Source organism: Physella acuta, unplaced genomic scaffold (assembly GCF_028476545.2).
Source record: "Physella acuta isolate Inbredline_101_S28 unplaced genomic scaffold, ASM2847654v3 ptg000063l, whole genome shotgun sequence".
Taxonomy (NCBI): domain Eukaryota; kingdom Metazoa; phylum Mollusca; class Gastropoda; family Physidae; genus Physella; species Physella acuta.
Genome location: NW_026731583.1, coordinates 59,463 through 82,280, shown reverse-complemented (window position 1 = coordinate 82,280; position 22,818 = coordinate 59,463). Strand labels below are relative to the sequence as shown.

Here is a 22,818-nt window from a genome sequence, read left to right as displayed (position 1 = left end):
CGTGCATTTATCGAATCTGGCAAGTACAGTGTTAAATAATAAACGTAATCACTTCGGCCGATTAAACATAGTTCCCTCCCTTACACCAATATAAAGACGTACAAATCTAGGCCGACATAAAAATAACTGTAGAATGGAATGAAGAAAACATTCAGAAAATTATATTTTATCTCACGAAAGTGTTAAAAAATCTTATTGTTATTTGAAAACTCAATTTACATTGTGAATTGCGTAAAAAAGGGGAAAAAGCATTCCTATATTTCGACAACTTTAGCGAGATAACCGTTTGAAATTAGTATTTTGCTAATATCCAATTTGAAAAAAAATTGTATATATCAAAGTTAGAATTTTTTTTTACACTGATTTATAAGTCTATAACAAGATCAAGACAGAAAGTTTGTTTAGGTCATGCAAGTGATAATGATTTTGTATATGAAGTCGCATGTCCGTTTCTAAGAAAATAAAGTTCTTAGAAAACCAAAAGCAGTGTTAAAATCTACAATCTTTACAATCTAAACTACCCGGTATGGCAAACACAGCATACGCCATCTTCCTGGAAACCAGCTGCATTCTAGGAATCGTCGGCACCATCATCGGCGTCGGCGCCAACATCATAAACATCATCATCTTCAACAAGCAAGGCTTTAAGGACGCAACCAGCATCACGCTGACCGCCTTGTCGGTGGGCGACATGGGGATGTTACTGACTGGGTTGGTGTACAACCTGCTCATTAACCCCTGGTTGGCCATGGCTGACGTCACCAACGAGCTGGACTACGTACTGGACCTACTGTCCCTGTTCCCCCAGTACTACTTCACCAAAGTCTGCGGGGTTGTCGCCGCCTTCTCGGCGTTAGAAAAATGCATGTGCGTTGTGTTTCCTTTACACGTGAAACAGTTCATCACGCGTCGAATCGCCATCACTGTAAACATCGGCGCCTACATCTTCATGCTTTCCGGGATTATCCCATTGTATAACAATCTATATTTAGAATGGGAATTCTCCCCTTTTAGAAATAGATCTCTGATAACACTCGAGGTCCGTGATTTCGCTCACATAGACGAATTCATAACCCTCATCTACTCAACAGATCTAAGTATTTTATATCTGAGTTTACTTTGTATTTTTACATGTAACATCATCATCGCCGTCAAACTAAGACTACAATCCAAATGGAAAAGATCGTTCCGTTCTACGGGTCAGCATTTCATCAGAGCCGACTCTAAGCAGAAGAAGAAGATTCTGATGATGCTCTTCACGACCTCCATCTTCTTCCTGTTCTGTCTCTTCCCCAAGTCGGCCGCCTACACCAGCATTTTCATGACAGCCAACTACCGCAGCAAGGACGTCGCTGTGGCCTTCTACCTCGTGTCGTCCTTGACAGAGTCAGCCAATTCAAGCCTGACCAGCCTGTTCTACTACTCCATGAGCTCCAACTACAAGAAGTCTCTGCTGGAAGTCTTCAGCTGCTTCAGGGGAAGCTCGCTGGGAACACAGGAGAAAAACCAGTGCTAGTTACTTTTTTTGGTGGCTATTTTTTTAATAAGTAAACAATAAATGTAATATTATAAAAGACATTTACAACGTGTTATTGTAATAGAAATGTGTTTTAAATCTGCCATAAACTTTGGCATAAACAATTGATACTTTGATCTATAGAGTAGAGCCATCTCTCTCTATTTGAATCTCTCTACAATACGTGGGTGGGATGACACAAGTTAGACTAGTAAGAAATAGATTCACAGACGGTGAAAATGTACAATAGCCAGGGGTCACCCAGACGAGTGAGTTAGATTTCCTAGAATGGATAGGAGCCAATGAGAAGTGACCGATCACGTGTGGCAGTCAGCTGACCCATACAGTGTTAGTAGTTAGCAGTTGGTCACTCTACGAGTTGGACGTAGATATGGCAGTTAGCTAAATTAGAGATAATTAGAAGTTAAACATATATATTGTTAGGGCTAGGAGATTATTGAAATAGTTGAAGTAAAGTGTACGACACTGTAGCTAAGCAGCTACGGTTACGAATAGATTTATTGTGTACATGTTAATAAACATTGAAACTGTACAAACAGTAAAAAGCTGTTAAATAATGTCTATGCTTGAAACACTGAATACCAGTGATCATAATCTACATTTCCCTCGTATGGTAGAGAGTATAACATTTGCGCTAAGCCACTGTGCTTCTCTGTATAAACCGTATACATAATAATGTGTATAATATGTATATTTGTAATCTGGTGTTATTTCAGACTAAGCAACGAGGCTAGTAAAACGATGAGGTTAAACTTGATCTTTAAGTCTAACTTAGTGTTCTCGAAGAAAATAAATGTATTTTAGTTTAGTGATTCCATTAAATACGTGTTCGACAGTTTTAGATAGCGATTGTGTACCTATACACAGTGAGTTCCATTAGAAATGTTAATGGGAGATTACTGACACTAATATCATGCTAGTAAAATAGCGGTGACGTAACATATCTCAATTTAAATATGCAAATTTAACAACATTTAGTTTTTAATAACATAATTTTAGATCCCCAAAATGTAGAATATAGTTTAGTGACAAATTTAAATATATAGTAAACGTCGTAAGCGTAACATTGAATCATGTCTTTGGCAACTTATTACCTATGAAGATAATCAGATAATCTATAACAGATTGCGTTTGAATCACATCTAATCGAGTCAAATGTATCATTACTGCTGTGAGACTAAAGCATAGATTTATAAAAAAACATACATAATATATCTGAAAGATGCTCACACCATGAAATTTAAGTACAATTATTAAATGTAATGTAATTCTAAACCATTAAATACATCATTACTACTATAATAATCTATTTCTAAAAGCGAAAACGCAAACGTATTTTTTTATATTTTCCAAACATCAAAAAACACACTGATATTACATCGTTAATAAGGGTTATTAACAACATAATTGAGATGATTTACCCTTGTAAAGAGTAATCAAAGAACGAGTAAATGCTACCCTCTAGGGTTTGTGTTTAAGCTAATATAAATCCATTATTCATGCTTTGTCTGACTACCTACGGCTGGTGCAATTATGTTCATTATTTAGATAACAAGTTACATTTTTACCAAGTTAACACGGGTTGTTGGGACTGGATAAATCAAATAAAATCTTGTAACGAAAACATTCAACGATATTGTTGGCAGTAGCCTACTCACAAAAAGTACAGACAATACAATATGGTGACCAATGCAACAATTGTACAGATTTTTCTTTACTAAACATACACAAGTATTTTTGAATAATGTCGGATTATTCAACTGAATTTACAAGTTCAATAATTGATAGCAGTATACCCGTTCAAACAACGATAAGCACACGGGACATAAATCTGGTTGTAAAACCTATAGTTCTAGACTTCTTCTTGACCTTTAACCTGTTCGTCAGTGGAATCATCGGAATACTGGGGATCTCCGGAAACATCATCAACATCATCGTCTTTTACAAGCAGGGCTATGAGGACAGCGTCAATATAACTTTAACTGCTCTGGCTGTCAGTGATATCGGGGCGTTGGTCACTGTGTTGATGTTCAATGTGATGGAAAACCCCTGGTTTCTTTCAGCTGATCTTCCCATATCACAAACGGATGTGTCTTTCATTTTGGCTTTTTACCCACACAATTATTTCATCCGTGTGTGTGGGTTCATCACAGCCTTCGCGTCGTGTGAGAGATGTCTGTGTGTTTTGGTGCCCCTTAAAGTCAAACAAATTGTCACCAAAAAAGTCTCTCTTCTGGTCAACTTGTTTATATTTATCATCTTACTTCTAGACCTGTTCCCCGTCTACTACATCGTATATTTAGACTGGGTATTTTTTCCTCAGTTAAATAGATCGGTGATTGCCGTAAACGCTAGACAAAATCCGTACAACGTTTTTGGCATTTCATATTTCGTTTCGGATCTTTTTGTTCCGTATTTTACTTTTTTCATCATCATAGTCTGTAATGCAATCATTGGTATAAAATTAAACACTCGATCAAAATGGATCAACTCTATCTCCATCAGCCATTCAAGCGAAGACAACACCGTGTCTAACAAAGAGAAGTTCGTGTCTAACAAAGAGAAAAAAGTTGTCCTGATGTTGACTGTCGTCTCTGTCATCTTCATCGTCTGCCTCATTCCTCAGTCAGGTATACTGACAGCTGTCAGTCAGGTGTCAGGGTTGATGGTGGGGGGCGTGTACTACAAGATCTCGCTCATCATTTACAGCATCTCCTACGTCACAGAGACCGTTAGTTCTAGCGTCAACATTGTAGTCTACTACAAGATGAGCAGCAGGTACAAGAACACTCTCCGTAGTATTTTCTTCTAATGTTTACAATAATTTGTTAGGTCTTTTCACACATTTCTTTGAAATATAACACTTATAACAGTAAAACCAATAATCGCGGTCTCACCACACCAAAGTACACAGTTAAATATTAGGCTGTTGTTTTTTTATTTCCAAATTGTTTTAACGATCGAGTTCACATGATATATATTTGAGGTATGTTTATATTTATGCAAATTACAATGCCTGTAAATTGTTTTCGAATTTATGTCTTGATTTGTATATTTAAAATCGGTTTGGCAGAATTACCAATTTAAAACAAATTAACTTCATACCCAGTAAAGTAAGGTGGATATACTTTTTTATATCATGTTGTCAATATGGTGTAGAGAGTAGAGTTCACCCGTTTTTCTGATATAAACATCTGAACAGAATTGTGGACAGTCCAATGTCCTTGCAATCTTTTGTTTCCATACCGTGAGCGTTCAGGTGTATTGGATAAAACAGTAAAATCACAGCAGTAAATGAACACATTCATACTTCATTAGCTACCATATTGTGTAATATAGAAATTTCCGTGAATGTGGGCGGTATATCGGTCTCAAGCCTCTTAAGCAGTTGATGCGCATGCGCAGATGTACGTTGTGCGCCGTTGTATACGACAGTAAACTAGAACACTCATCCACTTCAGAGTGTCCAACTTATGTAAGCCTTTACACAACAGAGCGCTTGAAGGTATTTATTTATTTTAGTTTATTCAGTAGCAACTTTTAACGATAGTCTACTGCCATATTTTTAATTGATATATTACGTTGTCTCGTTAACATTCGGCTCCTTTTTAAAGTGTAAACTTTAAACAAGTGGTAGAAGAACTAGTGGAAAGTAGCATTTTCTATTTGTTTAAAAATCATGCGTATTCTTACGTATCAGATTCTTGTTAAATTGGAAAATGTTTTTAAGAAATCAAAAGCTCATATATTTATAATTTAAAAAAAAAAAAAATTTCTGTTTCACAATATTCAGGATTCCCAGACACTACAGGTGTTTTCGAGAATTTTTATTTTTTTCTACTAGTATAGTTTTAACATGCAAAACTTACTGCGTGTTGTGAAATCTAGTCATAATTCTTCTTGTGTTTTTGCATTCGAATATGTCATTTCATTTTGGTACAGCCGGAAATAATTTTTACTGGTTGTGTAATAGATCATTTTTCTCTACACAGATTCGTATTTAATATTATACACATAGTTCTGATTGTCTGATCTCGAGTTTTAGGCAAATCAATAAATAAATCAATACTTAAACTTGTTAACGTTGGTCAATTTTAGTAATTTATAAAAAGCATTATCATCTTTTCATAGACCCACGGGTCCGCAAGCTAAAGCTCCCTCCACTTTGTCGGTCAATATAAATAGTCCTGTCTCTGACAGCTGCTTCTCCACCATGCGCCTCCATGTCTTATTTGTCATTTCCTGCTTGATTTTTCCCTGAAGCGTCAAGTTCAACGCCATTCCTGACACGTCGTCTAAATTCATTCTTAGGGCGTGCCCCATCCGTTACCATCTTATTTTTCCGATTACTTTTGAAACGGTCTCTATTTCCATCCCTCCTAGTAGTTTATCTGCCTATCAAAACTTACGTTTAATCTCACGAATATTATATTTATAATTCCAATTTTAATATGTTTAATGTAATGTGACAAACCTATGCGACAAACTTTCTTTTTTACAGTTATTATGAATGTGTAAGAAAAAACAAGTGTATAAAAACCAAATAACAATCATATTTTTAATATGTTAAAATCGATTGAAATTATATATATATGTATATATATATATATATATATATATATGTGTGTGTGTGTGTGTGTGTATAGCTGTATTTGTGATTGTATTTGTAATTTGTATATGTTATATTTTATTTGAAGTTTAGCGTAGTGTGTAGTTTCTTGTATAACGGTATGTATAATTGTTTGTTTAATTGAATTTGAAGTTCTCTATTTGAGACTGCATGAAGATGTAGCCTATTCATGCAAGCTCGTTTATACATACAGCTCTAATCATAGTACCTATTTATATAGATATATGCCAATATTATATACGAAATAAATGGCCCCTTGAGGAAGGATACAACGGGTGCTAGGTTGATAGTGTTGTCTATTTCTCTAAAGCAAAACCAAAAACAAAATTACCACCTCAAACTTCAAATTTAACCGCAAACGAAAACTATCATTAAAAACGGATTTCTGACCAGAATCTGCATTTTAACAGGAATTAAGCTTGATCTACGCGTAGTTACTGCATATTGATACTAAACATAGTCAAAGTCATATCCTTAAACCCTGTACCTAATCTCAAACACGACATAGGCCACATTTAGGGGTGGGGTCCGCAACGCGCACCCCCCTCCCCCCCCCCCACACACACACCATAAAATACGTCTACCCGCAATACAACGAAATATAATTTTTGTAGAAAACATATTTTCACCAGTGTCCGCCACCTTCCAAAAAATTTAGTCCACCCTCACCCCCGAAAATTTCAAGTAACCCCCCCCCCCTCCGGGGAGGAATAACTCTGAATGAAACACTGGTCATACAAACTAAAGGTAGACCCTACTTCTATAATATAGACCTGTTTCCTACTTTCAGCCGATAAATTTCACTCTTCCAGGCAGTGTTAGTTTCAGGCTTTTTTTCCGGGGGTAGGGCACTTTAATTTTTGCAGGGGCGATAAATCTCGCCGGGTCGGGGGAGGCCGACACTGTTAAAAGTATATATTTTCTATATAAATTTTATTACGTTTTTTTTATTTGGGTGGGGGCAAGGGGGGGGGGGGGAATTCGACGTTCTATCGTGGGGAGGGGGGATTAGACGTTCTAAAGTGAGAGGGGGGAAGGGGCTTCGGGAAGGGGTTTCGCCCCTACCTAAAGAGATGCATGAAAGAAACTCTTCACGCAAAACACTTATAACATTAGACAAATAATTTAGGCCGTAATGTCAGTATTTTATTATGGAGTATCGATACTCTTTTCTTTTTTTTGGGTGGGGGGAGGCGGCTTGGACGTTCTTCCGGGGGGTGGGGCTTCGCCCCTACCCGAAGAGATGCATGAAATCAACTCTTCACGCAAAAAAACTTTTAAGATTATACACATTAATTATATATGTTCTTTATAAGTAATGTTTCGTTTGGGGGTGGGCGGGATTTGATGTTCTGTCGGGGGGGGGGGGGGTGGTATAGGGGCTTAGCCCCTACCAGAAGAGATTCATGAAAGAGACATTGCAAGCAAACCGTTTTTAAGATTAGACACATGAATTAGGCGGTAATGTCAGTAGGCCAATACCATTTTTAAGATTAGAAAAAATTGGCTTTTTAGTTCAATGTTTACTCGAGAATCAATGACGTTATATTATTGTGTGCACTCCGCCGGCTTTAGACTATTTCCTACTATATGCTCCATGTGCCGGCAGGTTTCCTTTTCGTTTCACTATGAACATTTTTATTCTGCTTGTGTTTTCGCTATAGCCGGCTTTAGACTATTGTTAAAAGCTTTTATTTATCTCACTTCCTCTGTCTGTCTGTCGTCAGTCTAGATCGAAACGCCGGAGCGAAAATTCGGGCACTTCCAACTGACAGATACGGTTCGTAATTGGTAAGTGGGTCAAGACATGAAGACAATGCAATCTGAACTGAAATTTGACTTAATTGGATGCCTAATTATTTTTTTATGAATTAAATTAAATTTGGACCGAATTAGTAGGCAGTTCTATCCACACGCGTTGTCACGGCCATGTTAGGCGTGGAGCGAGGCGGGCTCTACGTCAAAAAAGCGTCATCACGTTCAATAGGCGCGTGTTGGTTTTTAGTCGGGTCAGCATTCTAGTTCTTTACCACTAGACTACGCCATCCCATAATATTTTACTAAAACTTTAGTTAAAAACTTGACAATGGTTTTTAGTCATGAAACTATTGTAAATAAATCATGTAAAGAAAAGAAATACATTAAAAAATGATTTTATGTAATAATGCACTAAAAAGTAGAAAGTAAATTTTAAACTACTATTTAAATTACTATAAAGAAAAGCGTGGGTCACTTTAGCATCAATTAGATACCTTTACTAATATTTAAGAAGAGACACACGCTTTTTTCTACTATATGCTCCAAGTGAAGTCACGTTTCATTTTCGTTTTTTGCTGTGAAAGTTTTTACTCTGCTTGTGTTTTCTCTATAGCGTTCTTGTCAGATAGATAGATAGATACACAGATACATACACAGACAGTGAAACTTATATATTTATATATATATATATATATATATATATATATATATATATATATATATATATATATATATATATATATATATATATATATGAGTGTGTGTGTGCGCTTGTGGTTTTTGTGTGTGTTCGCGAGTAAGTAGGCCAACACATAACTTGCTACCCTCACTTCAACGTCGCCACTTACAGTACTTATGCATGTTCTTCACAAAGACTTTTTAAAGCCACTCGAGAGAGGAATGCTTGGAGATTTTGAACCTGGCCAGAAATATTTTCAAACAGCACTTTTCTCACGCCCAACCGTGCACACTTAGAGTCAGCTTTTGTTTTGAGAGATAACGTATTTTCAGTATTTTTTTTAATCAAAAGTCTAATCTTGTTTCCTGTACATAAAGCACGTAGCTTCTCTTAAACACTTGTCGAAAATAACCTTCATTTGTACTCAGAGGCGTAGCGAAGTGGGGGGGAGGACAGGGGGGGTGGGGGGCGGCCCGCACCGCGTGACACCTTTTAGGGGGGTGACACCAAGGCAAAAAATAGCAAAATATATAGAGAAAAATCGAACGTTTGAGGAGGGGGGGGGGGTGCAAATCGAAAATTTAAAGTTTGTCCCCGGGAAAGATTGCTACTGGGAGGTTACACCATTAAGTGCCAACCGGGTGACGCCCGTCCTCGCTACTCCACGGGTTGTACTTATTTCAATAGTTGACTGCCTTGATTTGGCAACAGGCAGAAGAAAAATATAGTGTTTTTTAGGCTTGACCTTAGTAGGTGAAGGGATGTTTAGCTGTTCTGATAAAACTCTCTCTCTCTCTCTCTCTCTCTCTCTCTATCTCTCTCTCTCTCTCTCTCTCTCTCTCTATATATATATATATATATATATATATATATATATATATATATATTTAAAATTTAGCTAGTGAAATAAGTACATGTAAAAACCAACCAACATATAGTGTATATGTTTAATTTATAAAAGAGTTATAACGTTGTACACAGTTAACGTATTAAAACATGGGCGGGCTTTCCCGTTATTTCTTTTCCTGAGACATTTTGACAACACACAGGTAATAGATTTTCTTTATATTAAGTAACTAATTTTTATTTTTAACCTAATTATATTTTATAATCTATTAATTGCATAATATTTTAACGCAATTAATTTGTTTTTATAAATTGAATACTTATTAACTTAATACAAATACTCAAATGGTGTTATATAAAAAATCCGTCAACTCGACGAAAAACAATGAAACATGAAGTAAAACTGAAAAGCAATCGACATTTGTACAAAATAAAAATCAGACTTTGTGTAACATATTTATATTGTAACTTGCTGTTACTCTTACTAAGCTGTACCACTTTTTGTTATAGGCTACTTCAAACATCTATATATATAATTATCTTCTGGGAGACGTTAGAAAACAAGCTGCAAAAGCGCCTTGCAGTCCCCTCTCTTCCTCTCTGTCACTACCACCCCCACCCCCCACATGGTCTGGTGAGCTGTGGTTCACGCTAAATGTTTACAATCATAGAGCCGGGTTTAGTGACGGCTATTAGGGGCAGATAATTTTGTTTGAAACAATTTTAAACTTAGAGGAGGTACCTAAGAGGAGGCTGCTTTCCCGGGGGGGGGGGGTAATAGGGTTGGGGTTGAGGGAAAGGGGGGGGGGGGTAGTGTTTTAAAGCAAATATTTTCAGTGGCAACATTGGTAATGTCGTATTCACAAATTATGAATTACTGAAAAGTAGAAAATAAAACAACTAAATAGCGGCGTATGATACGCCGCAGGTCGGCTCGTAAATTATAATAAATGTACACCCAGCAGGTTAAAATCTATCAACTGCCATCTTGACCTGAATAATTGTTCAGCAGGCTATTTTTAGTATATTATAAAAATAGGAAACGAAACTGAAAACAGAAAGCAAAACCGTACACATAAATGTCATGTAGTGCTTATTTCGGCCGACAATTTATGAAATTCACATGGGTTTTATAACCTCTCAATTAGCACTTTTTTAAATTTAGTCCAAATGAAAATTATATTTAAAAGCTGAAAAGAGAGCACCATTATTAATAATATACGTGTTGATTATATACGGTGGTATGCAATCGAGGTAACTAAAAGTATTTTTAGTTCAATCACTTAATTATTGTGTATAACTTTAACAAGTACAGCACTAGTGTTTTTCATATAACTGTTAAACACTTACAGCTGCCTTTAGCTATATGAAAATATCTTCAAGAATGGCACGAACAATTATTACTGATATGATGCGCCCAACCTGTCCAAGGCATTAATAGCTCATTGCCTATTTTTAAAAAAAATAAATGTATACGCACGTTATAAAGCTGTTATAGTTTAATGTCATATAATGTAACTAAGTTCCGATTCGCTCAACCTTTAATTAACTTACTGACACCATTTCGACATGTGGTAGTCGTAGTCGACTATCTCAACTCACTGTTGTTTATTTTATTATTATTAAAATAAGTATGTACTGTTTAAAAGTAAATAAATAAAAATCGCAACATCCGACGAAAATTTATAGATTAATATCTGTATGTATTATAGACACATAATTATAACAACGCCTGATTTACATTACTCCTTTGTGCTAAGTAATTTGTTTAATTTATAGAAACTACATTTTCTTAATATATTCCTTATTCTTACTCTTAGGTTTATTTTTTTAACATAGTAGGCCAAGCCTCTTTACTGAAAAGACGAGGAGTAGAGGACACATTATGCTATTGTTTGAATGTATAACACTTTAGTACTGTCAAACACCGAATTTGCAGTTGACCTACTTTACGTCAAAGGCCAACTGGGTAAACGTTGCCTGCAAACACTAATATAATATAATAAAATAAAAATTTAGAAAATTAATTAACGATGTAATTATGTTTGCAATAACATTTTTTTAAAAACAAAATACTGTAACAAAGAACCAGTAGGCCTACTTTACTGCGTTAAAAGAATCAGTCAAATAAAATCTCGTTATATTAATATTATTGAATTTATGCAAGGTAAACTATGATTACATTTATGTATCTTAAAATTATTACTTTGTTTTTTCCTTTGTTCTTACATTAGCAAAGTTTGCAGTTGTGATATTGAAGAGAAAAAAACTAAATCAAACTTTGTTTCCAAGAGATGAATTTAAACACATATAACGTAGGGAAAAAATGCTAAGTTTAACATTTCCCCGAATGATTAGCAATGGATACATCGATTCTTTCTTTTCAATGGAAATCAATGCTGTTAAGGCGACCGTAGCTGTGGAGAGTACACGCTTCAATCGACCAGTTGTGTCAATGGAAACCAAGCTCTTCGCCAGCGTTTCTTCCAGGCATCTCTTCCACCGCCCCCCCCCCCCCGATGAAAGTCTACCGCCCCCCCCCCCCACAACATCAAATATTCGACTGGAAACTACTCTGCCAATCTTCAATTGATTTGTTTGGTTTTGGCATATGGTCTTTCATATTTTATAATCTAGGTTTTAAACACATAACTGCTTTATAGGGCGATTTCTAACAAATTTAATTGATTTGGCGCCCGATCTTTCCCGTAAGCGCTAAACAGCACCCTACTATATTGTTACACGACATTCGGTGATTAACCGAGTCAGAGGCCATACGTGGCGCCCCTGCGGTAATGTAACCGGGGGCTGTCGAGAGCGCCGCTATACGTTCCTGACACTTGAGTGGTCGCCGTAGTGTGTTCCTTTTCACTAAGAGGGAGAGTGATTATCGTACACTCAAGGCTTTCCTACAGCACACACTAGGATGTGCTAGGCGGTAGTGTGTATTATCTATATATATATAATTCTCTTCTTCGAGCCGTTAGAAAACAAGCTGCAAACGCTCTCCCTACCTCCCCACCCCTACATGGTTTTAGTGAGCTGTGTTCACTCTAAATGTTTACAAGCAGAGCCAACGATTTTAAACGTAGGGGGGGGGGGGGGAGGGGGGGGAGGAAGGGGGGGGGGTAAGGTACTTAACGAGCTACTTATACAGTTTTAAAGAAATATTTTCAGTGGCAGCGTTGGTACTGTCGAATTCACAAATTATGAATTACTGAAAAGTAGAAAAAACAACTAATAAGCGGCGTATGTTATGCCGCGGGCCGGCTCGTTATTTTTATTCAAGAAATTTAGTATTCGGGTTTAGATTGTATGGCACTCTAAAATATTCCTGGCATTCTTCGTCCGCTAGATACATTTTTAACCAAATAAAATATCGAAAGTTGCAGTAAAAGCATTTTAAATTGCAGGTAACGGGATAGGATATGAATATTCGTGTGCACTAAAGTTGGCTGCAAAATGGCAGAAGCAGCTTTTGACAGTATCGAAGGTAGCAAATTTGTATATTCTTTATGTTAGTCAGTTTTGTGATGTAAATTGATTAATACTAAATTGAAAAGTCTTTAACTAGAACAACTGGTGTTTAAAAACCAAGTAATAATATAGGTTTTTTATTATTAGCGCATATTCGATTTAATTTAATACATTTTAATATATGAGTAAAATATTATCCAAGATAAATAATACATGTATCTTACATGTGTGTTGGCGTCCTGTTTTGAAAGTGGCATAACAAAAGATCTTAGTACAAATGATCTCAGACAAAATACCCCAGACAAAATATATCACAGACAAATTATCTCATGATAAATGATTCTTAGACAAATAATCTCAGGGACAAATTATCTCACGGCCAAAAGATATCAGGATATATGTTAAGTATGCTGGTTTTGTTTTCTAAATTTCGAACGTTACTACTTTCATTATGATCTTTCACACCAGGAACATTTCCTATTATTAAGTCATATGGCTCTTTGTTAAACACTACAGCATCTACACACCCTGTAATGTGATGTAATCTAACAAAAACTCTAGCTACTAGCCAACTATAACTTTTATCTTCAAATACATGAATACGCTTATTTTTATTTATGTATAGATGGGGTTTAACGAAGCTACCCGTTACTGCGATAATAGAGGCAGTATCCCTAGTGTGGACAAAACTAGATCAAATGGGATTTCTGATCTATTAGTGAAAGGGCTATGAAAATACCTACGCAGCAAGGTGGTCGCTCGCTTTGTTGGCAAACTGGTCCAAAGGGGGAAGCCATTTACCCACCGTGAACAATACAACTAGCATCTAAAGTCTAGTTGTATTGTTAAAAATAAATGAAATCCATAATATAATATTTTTTTTAAAAATGTTGAAATCGACTAAAATAATCCTAAATACTATAAATACTTTACTGTGAGATATTTTTGTCTGAAATCATTTGTCCATTTTGTCATTTGTCCTGATATATTTTGTCCTGTTATCTTTTGTCCATGAGATCTATTGTCAATGAGGTTATTTGTCATGATATCTTTTGTCCCGTCACCTTTTCGAGTTAATAAAATGTGTAATGACTCTCATTGTGTTTTAATTTCTAGAGGTAACTGCTACTAATTATGAGACTGCGAGGGAAATTAAACGGACTATCGAGCTTGAGGTTAGTTACATTTATAAAAACAGCTTACAATAAAACAAGTAGATAACTCTTTATTGTAATACAACCCAGTTTAAGTACCTAGACTCGCAAAAACATTCAGAATGTACTCTATCACATGACCATCATAATTTTACCATTTTACTCTTTATTTCTATTATACTTAAATAAGTATGACTTCCCACTTTTATAAAACTATATTGTATAGTTTTTACTTTCTCGTGTATAGAGTATAGCGGAAGTATTGTAATCGTACACGTATGAAATTTTGACATCGTTTTATTCCTCAATACTTCATCATATGCGGAGTATAGAGGGCTTATTTTAATCGGGCAAAAATAATAAATGCAGATTTATCAAAATTTCGGTGTTCTATGCGTGATCGAGTCGGAAAACCTGGGCTTTGCAATTCTGCCCGTGTCTGTATGTGTGTGTGTATGTCTGTGAACACGATAACTTGAGTACCGTTACAGCTAGGTTGATGAAATTTTATATACAAGTATTATATCAAATTTGTAGATCTACTTTTCAACGATTTCAAATAACCGGAAGTGGAACGTATTCTACTTTTGGTTTTTCAAAAGCCTATAACTTGATTACTGTTTCATATAGATAAACACAATTTCACATGTAAGTAAACGATTGAATTTGCTGATTTCTGTCAAAGTTTGAGTAATTTCCGTTAACAGGAAGTAGTAATTTACGCTATTTCCGATTTCTCAAAAAAAAAAGAGTTATTTAAATAGTGGTGTATAGTTTATTTTCTACTTTTTAGTGCATTATCACATAAAAGCTTGTTATTAAAAATGTTTACAAGGTTTTATTTAACTTGCTTCCTCTGTCTGTGGACAGTATGTCTGGCGTCAGTCTGTCTAGATCGAAACGCCCGCGCGAAATTTCGGTAGCTTCTTACTAACAGATATGGTTCAAAGTTGGCACGTGGATCAAGACATAAGCACAATGCAATCTGACGTTAAATTTGACTTAATTGATGCCTAATTATTTTTTTTAAAGTAATTAAATTTTTCTGAAATGTGTAGGCAGTTTTGTACTACTCTTTCCACATTACTTTACTATTATATTTGGTGCGTCATTGATTTAGAAGCAAGCTTTTATGTAATAATGGACTAAAATGTAGAAAATAAATGATTTTCTTGAAATATATAATAATACACTGCTGTTTAAATAACTATAACAAAAAGGATAATAAAGTGACCCACACTTTTCTTTATAGTGATTTAAATTTTAAAGTTAGTATATTATTATATGTTTAAAGAAAAAAAAATGTATGTTCTTCTTTTTAGTGCGTTATTTGATTAAAGCTTGTTATTAAAATGATTTTACTTCAAGTTTTATTTACATAATAGATGTTTATTAAAACTTTTTAAATGCATTTCTATGTAAAACTATAAACAGGCTTGCCCCAATCATCCAATTAGTCTACAAGACTTAGCTAATAACCCAGGTGTTACTAAAGTGGAACATTCGGAATTGACACATTCTAATCCAAGGTAAGTAATTAAATATATTTTTTAAAATTATTATGTATTAGTAGTTTTTGTTTTAAATATATAAAAATATATGTATAGCGTAAAAAACACTATGTAAATTTTATTTACATTTTTCAGTACTTTCGACGAGAAAACAGGTAATTACATTTAAAGCCTTCATTTAAGATAAGCGTGAGTCACTATAATTAGTATTTGACTACTTTACTAAAATTTCAGAAAATATTAATTTAAATAGTGGTGAAAATAAAAGCTCGGGACCAGATCCTATTTCAATCTGATGTTAAGTTAAATTTAAATGGATGATTATTTATTTAAGAATTTATTAATAATCCAATTTAAAAATTAATATTTACCGCTATATTATACTCATTTTTTTCGTGTTCATTTGGTGCGAAATTGCTTTTAGCCAGGCTACTCTATAGTATAAAAAAAATTGAAGGGGTCGGCGTGGTCGAGTCGGTAAAGCTCATGGTTGCTAAACCGAAAAGTCTCGAGTTCGAACCCTCGGGCAGATGAGGCTAGTTAGCTGGGGACAACAGCCACTCTTCTAGGAGAGACAACTCCAAAATTAAACAACTGCTGCCTTGTAGTTTGTTCTTGGTTGGACAAAGGTTATGGCAGCAAATCCAAAAAGAAATGCAGGCTGAAAACGGAGTCAATGGCCTCAATGGCGCATAACCAGTTGACACGTAACGCTTAATTGTGTTGGAGGCGTGGTCGAGTCGGCAAAAAGCTCATGGTTGATAAATTCGAACAAAGTCTCGAGTTCAAACCCACTGGCAGATAAATCTCGATCCCCTTCAACACTAATAATTAAGAACGAAGAAGAAGAAGAAGAAGAAAGCACTAAAAACAATGCACGAAATTTTTTTTAATAACAACTAGACTACACGTCATCCCTTGGATTACTGTGGGTTTCGGGGGTCATCTATAAAAAACATCACGTCTGTCACTTATCGTAACAAAAAACAAGACCCCACATTCAAAAAGATGTTTTTTTATCTTTTAAAAACACCGGAAACACCGATTTCGGACTGTCCCTTCATATACTGACGCCACAGGTGACCTACTCAACTCTACTTCACCTGCCCGTTAAGTCTCAGGCAAAAAATGTTTATCGTTTAAAAAAACGATTCCAGTCGAGCATGTCTCTGACCACACTATCCCTTCATATGCTTAGAACAAATAAACAGATGAACTCTACTTCACCTGCCCTATATCCCGCCAAAACAAGATAGGTAACTTTATCATTCACATAAAAAAAATTTTAAACATTGACGTATTGGTCTAGAACCCGTGCCACCCGCATGAAAGCCGATTACACTAACAACTTAGATATTTAACTCATGACGTCACTGATGTTTTTTTATAGTATACTTTAAAACTTTGAGACTCCTTATGCAACTTTATTTACGCGCATAGATCTATATCTAAGTCTAGTAGTAGTAACTTTCAAATTAAATTGTATCTTAAATTAGCCAATTACAAAGCTAAACAAAGATTTATATAAAATAATTAAGGTCTGAAATTATCTAGATGTAGATTGAATTATCTAGATCTAGATTCTATGACTCGTTTGCTTAAGTCTTAAGTCTAGTTTTTTCGTAACTCTTGCTAGATCTAGATCTAATCATTAGACCTATTCTAGCTAGATAGATCTAGATCTAGATAGATAAATCACAAAGATTTATATCTAATATTTAAGGACTAAAAAATGTATTATGATTATAAAATGGATTGTATTTTTATCTAATTAATCTTTGGTTTGTATCTAATTAATCTTTGGTTTGGCCTAGATTCTAGATCTAGATCTATAAATAACTTTCTTGGCCACCTGATATTTAGATCTATAAATAAATAGATAACTTTCTTGGACAGATTGTAGAGCTAGAGAAATTTATTGTAAAACTAAATGAAAATGACAGTTGAAAATTTATATACGTGTTGGAACGTAATAAAAATAGCAAACAGACGTATTGTTAAAGTTTTTTAAAGTTAAAGAAAATTAGCTTTAGAACGCGTTAAACTTTTGAATGGGCCACAAAGTCTACGATGGAAGCCGCCATGTTATTGTACTAAAAATAAACAAATCATGTGACGTCACTATTCACTCAAGGTAAAGCCATTGTTTGAAAAAATTAAATTTAATGTGGTTAATCTACCAATGAATAAATCGATAAATTAATTAACGTCTTTAAATAAATTTGTGATTAACAGTCTGTCTGAAAACAAAAATTGTTCTCTACCTACATACTATTTTATAGCTCTCCACCTAGCGCAGATTCTCTCCAGTATTCAATCCGACAAACAAAAAAAACAAACAAAAACACAAATAAATATTCAGACATGTAAACAAACTTGAGTTTTAGTAGTATATAGATGATTTTCTTTAAATATGTAATAATGTACTACTACTTAAGTGTACAAGATACAGTTGTTTTAGAAAAAATATGACGTTTCGGGTCATAATATTTATTATTAATTTATACGGTACTAACACATTTTTGCTATTTAACCCAAACGTTTCGGACTTCTACAGCATACGCTTATCCTTCTATTACAATGTAAAACATGGTATTCCCCTGTCCTCGGCGAATTTTCACACTACTACTCGGACAGCGGCAATCTTTAAGCGGGTATTAAATATGTTGTTGCCCGCGAGACTTCATAAACTATACATTATTATCGGCCAAACACCCGTATACCCGCTGGCGTAGTGATTTTTCTTTTTGTTTTAAAAAAATAAGTGGGTTAAAATTGTTTTCTACAAAGTAAAACTCCGAATAAGTACATGCGCGTAAAAATATTGATTGGGAAGAGATTCATTGATACGCTTGACCAATCATATTGCAGCACAGTAAAGCAAAATAATTCACTATATGTTGCAACTAACCTCGTGGGCTAGGCAGCCATCTTGTTTCTAGATGAACAAAACATTGGCCTGTCTTTGTTTACTTTTTTGTATATTTACGTTTGAAATTTCATTGATCTATCTGAAAAAGTACTCAAGTGATAGGCTGTTAAAAAATTCAAAGTAGAAAAAGTTCCACTTCCGATTATTGGAAATTGCTCAAAAGTTAATACGGATCTACGATTTTTATACAATACTTAGATATGAAATTTTATCAACCTAGCTGTAACGGGACTCAAGTGATCGTGTTTACACACACACACATACACACACAGACATATGGACAAGATTGCAAAACTATGTTTTCCGACTCAGGGAGCTATAAAACGTCTAGATTTATAAAAATATCGATTTTTTTTGCCCGATTACAAGACTTTCTCTATACTTCGTATAGACTAGAAAGTTAAAAAAAACAGCACGTTCAAACTCATGAACAGTCTTTCCCAGATAAATATTAAAAAGTAGAAATGATATATCTGTATTTAATTTTCTCAATTTAGCTATTTGTTAGTTTTAAATGTGGATCTTATATTAATAAACAAATTTCCAATTTAATTATCAGAGGAAGCAAATATCGCTGGACAGTCAATAGCAGATGATATTGCAATATTGATGCCTGATGATCAACAAGCTCTAGGGGTCAGTAACATTAAATAAATATGGTATAGTCGTCATACATTTTAAGCACATACAAATTAGTGTCTTTGTGTCATACAACTTTAAGGGGATATGCGCCGTAAAAAAATCACAAAACTTCTTGTGTTTCATCATGATGGGTTTCTTGCACTTTTGTATACTTTCTCAATTTTTGCATTAAGAAATTAATAACTTTAATAAGAAGAAAATGTATGTGTTTAAAATACCATTTTACGACTCTATTAATTACAAAATTATCAACTTGCCAATTCTACAAGCTCCCTATGAAAAGTTTTATATCCGTCATCATATTTTATCATCATCAGAAAGCTGGATTTCTTAACGTATTTGATAATCTTAATTTTCTTCATCTCAGAAACACCCAAAGCTTACAATCGGTTTTGTAGTTAACACAGATATTATATGTTCGTGACCTAATTTTCGTTACTTTTTCTCAGTTTTTCTCAGTTCGCAGGTTTTTAACACTTACAAGCCTACTACTTTTTTATTTATTAAAAAATGCCCACCCTATTTGCAATAATTGTTTTACATGCAGAAATAAAACACAAATAACACACCACAAACGTTTTAATAACAAGAAGAAAATAAATTACTTTCTTTTAAATACATAACAATAAATTACTATTTAAATAACTGTAAAAAAAATAGGGTCTCTATATTATCTTTTAGACACCTTAAATAATATTTATGAAGACACCCTCGTTTTTCTTTATTGTTATTTAAATAGTGGTGTTATTATATATTTAAAGAAAATCCTTAATTATCAGATTAACAAATTCCACGAAATTACAGTCAGGTTACTTCACTTCTTTTTATCTTATACATATCAACGCGTGTTTTACCTAAATGTCTTCTACTTCAAATATGTGCCAAGCAGCTTGTTACCTGGGCAAAATTGAACAAAATGAAACTTCACCCTGATAACCCTATACTATCACTACTAAAAATAGTCATACAACGGTTGACTGGCTTGTCTAGTAGTCTCGATTCTATTATTAAAACTAATATACTTCTACTAAATAAAAAGATAATATATACTAAAGCATTTTTATATAAAATATTTTACGAAATAGGGCCTTCTTACTTATCAGATCTATTTTCTTTTAACACAAAAATAAATCGTAGTCTCAGTTTACTTACTTGCTTAATCCTTGTCACTCCCTGTGGAGTATAGGGCAGCAACAAATCTCCGCCATTCCACTTTGTCTTGGGCGAGCCTCTTTAATTCATGCAAGGTCTTGCCAGTAGCCTGCACTTCTTCTTCTATCTCTCTCCTCAATGTTCCTATCGGTATTCCTTTCTTTCGTCTTCCAGGTGGAGTCTTTTTTTTAGCGCTATGTTCGGGAGACTTTTTCTGTTCATGCGAAGGACATGACCAGCCATCGCCATCTCCTTGTTCGTACTTCTAAGAAAATATCGATTAAGCCTAATATTTTGTTGTAATTCCTTTTTCGGGATTTTGTCGTGCAATTTTATTCTGAGAAATCGTTGGAGGGATTTTCTTTCATAGCCTCTATGGCTCTAAGACTCTGTACTTTCTTGTTTAGTTCATGACTCTGCAGCATAGAGGATTCCATTAGACTCGTAAAACCTTTTTTTTGGTTCTCTGCTTCAGTGAGGATGATTTTCAGATCTTAGAAAGTATGATGAAAGCTTGTGCTGCAATTGCTATTCTGTGGGCTATTTCTTTTTCGATGCTGCCATTAGCTGAAATATAGCTGCGAGGTGCTAAAATCTTAGACCTTTTCCAGCTCTGCTCTATTAGCAAAGGTCTTTAGAGCACTTTTAGTTTTTACTTTCATTTGCTTGGATTTCCCATAGTTTATTTTTTAGCCCAACGACTTTAGCAATTTGCTTTTTTTTGTGGTTTTTGCTTGGATGTCTTTTTGAGCATGTAAGAGTAAAGCCAAGTCATCAGCAAAGTCATAGTCCTCCAGGTGGTTGATAAGTTCCCAAACAATTCCTCTTGGCTTATCCTCAGTGGCTCTTCTCATAATCCAGTCTATTACCACCAAAATGATGACAGGTGAGATGACACACCCCTGCCTGTTTTTACCTTGAACCTTTGCTGATTTTCATGTCACACACAACATTGGTTGTCAGAGTACATCTCTTTAAGAAAGTTTGTAATTTTTAATGGAAAAACCATATAGCTCTAGTATCTTCCATATTGATGGATGGTGGATGCTATCAAGTGCCTTCTCAAAATTTATGTAGTTGATGTAGAGAGACGAATTCCACTCTAGGGACTGTTCTTCTATGTTGCGCCAGACCAATATTTGGTCATTACATGAACTGTTGGCCCTGAAACCAGGTTGTTCTTCATGAATGATTCCATCGATTCCTTTCCTCATTCTTTGTAATAATACTGCAGCATTTTTTTATGGAGCTTACGAAAGGTTAATGCTTCTCTAGTTCTCACAAACTATCAGGTCACCCTTTTTGTGTAATTTAATGATGATTCCCCGTTTGCCATGAGTTTTGTACCTTTTCTTCATTCCTTACTTTATTAAAGATCGCTACACGAATGAGCCCCTCCTATTACATTTACATCGCTCATGAATCTTCTTTACTAGTTATTAATAGCAAGCTGATCAATTTTGATTGCTGGCTCGTTTATCTTGGGATATCCAGATAGATTTGGGAATTTCTTTGTGCTGGAATAAGCTGCCACCTATAACTAGACCATTTTTTTAGCATTTCTCTTTTAACTTTTGTCCGTTGTTGTTTGCCTCTCCTATGCCCTCTCTACCAATGCAGAGTTCGTATCCTTGGTTGTTAGACCCTCTCTTCGCATTAATGTCTCCCATGACTATTATAATATCACGTTGTGGAGTCCTGTCGATTTGGTCTTGTAAAGTGTAGTAGAACATATCTTTGTCTTCGTCATTTGCTTGTTTTGCTGAGGCACATCACTGTATTATGGTAATTTTTTACATGCCTTGAGTATTATCTGGCTCTGAGAGTGCGAGTATTGATTGGTTCGCAACCTATTAGACTATCACTTGATTTTCTAACCATGATAATACCAACGCCTTCTTGGTGTTGATCATCAGATCTCCCAGAATAGATTATGTAAAGTTGCAAGGTATGGAACCCAACGCAGACCTCCAATGAAGAATCTAGGCTTTGGAAACGAGATGTCTTCCGAAGACTTCTCTGGATTTTATACAGAGACAATATAACTAATGAAGAAGTCCGTAAAACTAGTGGTTCTTCAGAGAGTTTACTGAGCATAGCCAATACAAGAAGGCTGTGATGGTAAGGGCATTTCCATCGGCCTATCTAAAACATATCGTAGGGCTATTTCAAGAACAAGAAGAAAGGAAGGGGGAAAAGCGTCACTTGATGGATGACATCGAAATTGGACCGGGCAGCCCGTTTCAGAAATACTCATAGAAACAGATAAACACTAAGCATGTGGTGCATTAAGACCCCAATAATGTTACGAGTTGATTGATTGATTCATACTTTATATAAGACCGGGGTCAAACTAAGTCAATTTTAGGTGACCTTAAATGCAGTTATTGAGATAGCTATAGAGTTTTCCCGTTGAAATTAAGGTTAACTGCATCTGCACGCATTGTATATAAAGGTTCATCTGAAACTTATTCTTTTGTATATCCCTATATTCAATCCA

The 22,818-nt window shown here is 34.9% G+C and overlaps 2 protein-coding genes across 2 annotated transcripts; both read left to right on the top strand.

Moving 5' to 3' along the window:
• The first annotated feature begins 526 nt into the window (after positions 1 to 526).
• On the top strand, positions 527 to 1,516 carry LOC131950272 (uncharacterized). The gene has a single exon (XM_059312355.1). It carries the CDS (start codon positions 527 to 529, stop codon positions 1,514 to 1,516), a length of 990 nt encoding a protein of 329 aa, XP_059168338.1.
• Positions 1,517 to 3,281: 1,765 nt separating this feature from the next.
• On the top strand, positions 3,282 to 4,349 carry LOC131950261 (neuropeptides capa receptor-like). The gene has a single exon (XM_059312344.1). It carries the CDS (start codon positions 3,282 to 3,284, stop codon positions 4,347 to 4,349), a length of 1,068 nt encoding a protein of 355 aa, XP_059168327.1.
• The last annotated feature ends 18,469 nt before the right edge of the window (positions 4,350 to 22,818 follow it).

What these genes read in the sequence shown, in the direction of transcription:
- LOC131950261 (XM_059312344.1), top strand. Translation starts at nt 3,282, where the DNA reads ATGTCGGATTATTCAACTGAATTTACAAGTTCAATAATTGATAGCAGT.
- LOC131950272 (XM_059312355.1), top strand. Translation starts at nt 527, where the DNA reads ATGGCAAACACAGCATACGCCATCTTCCTGGAAACCAGCTGCATTCTA.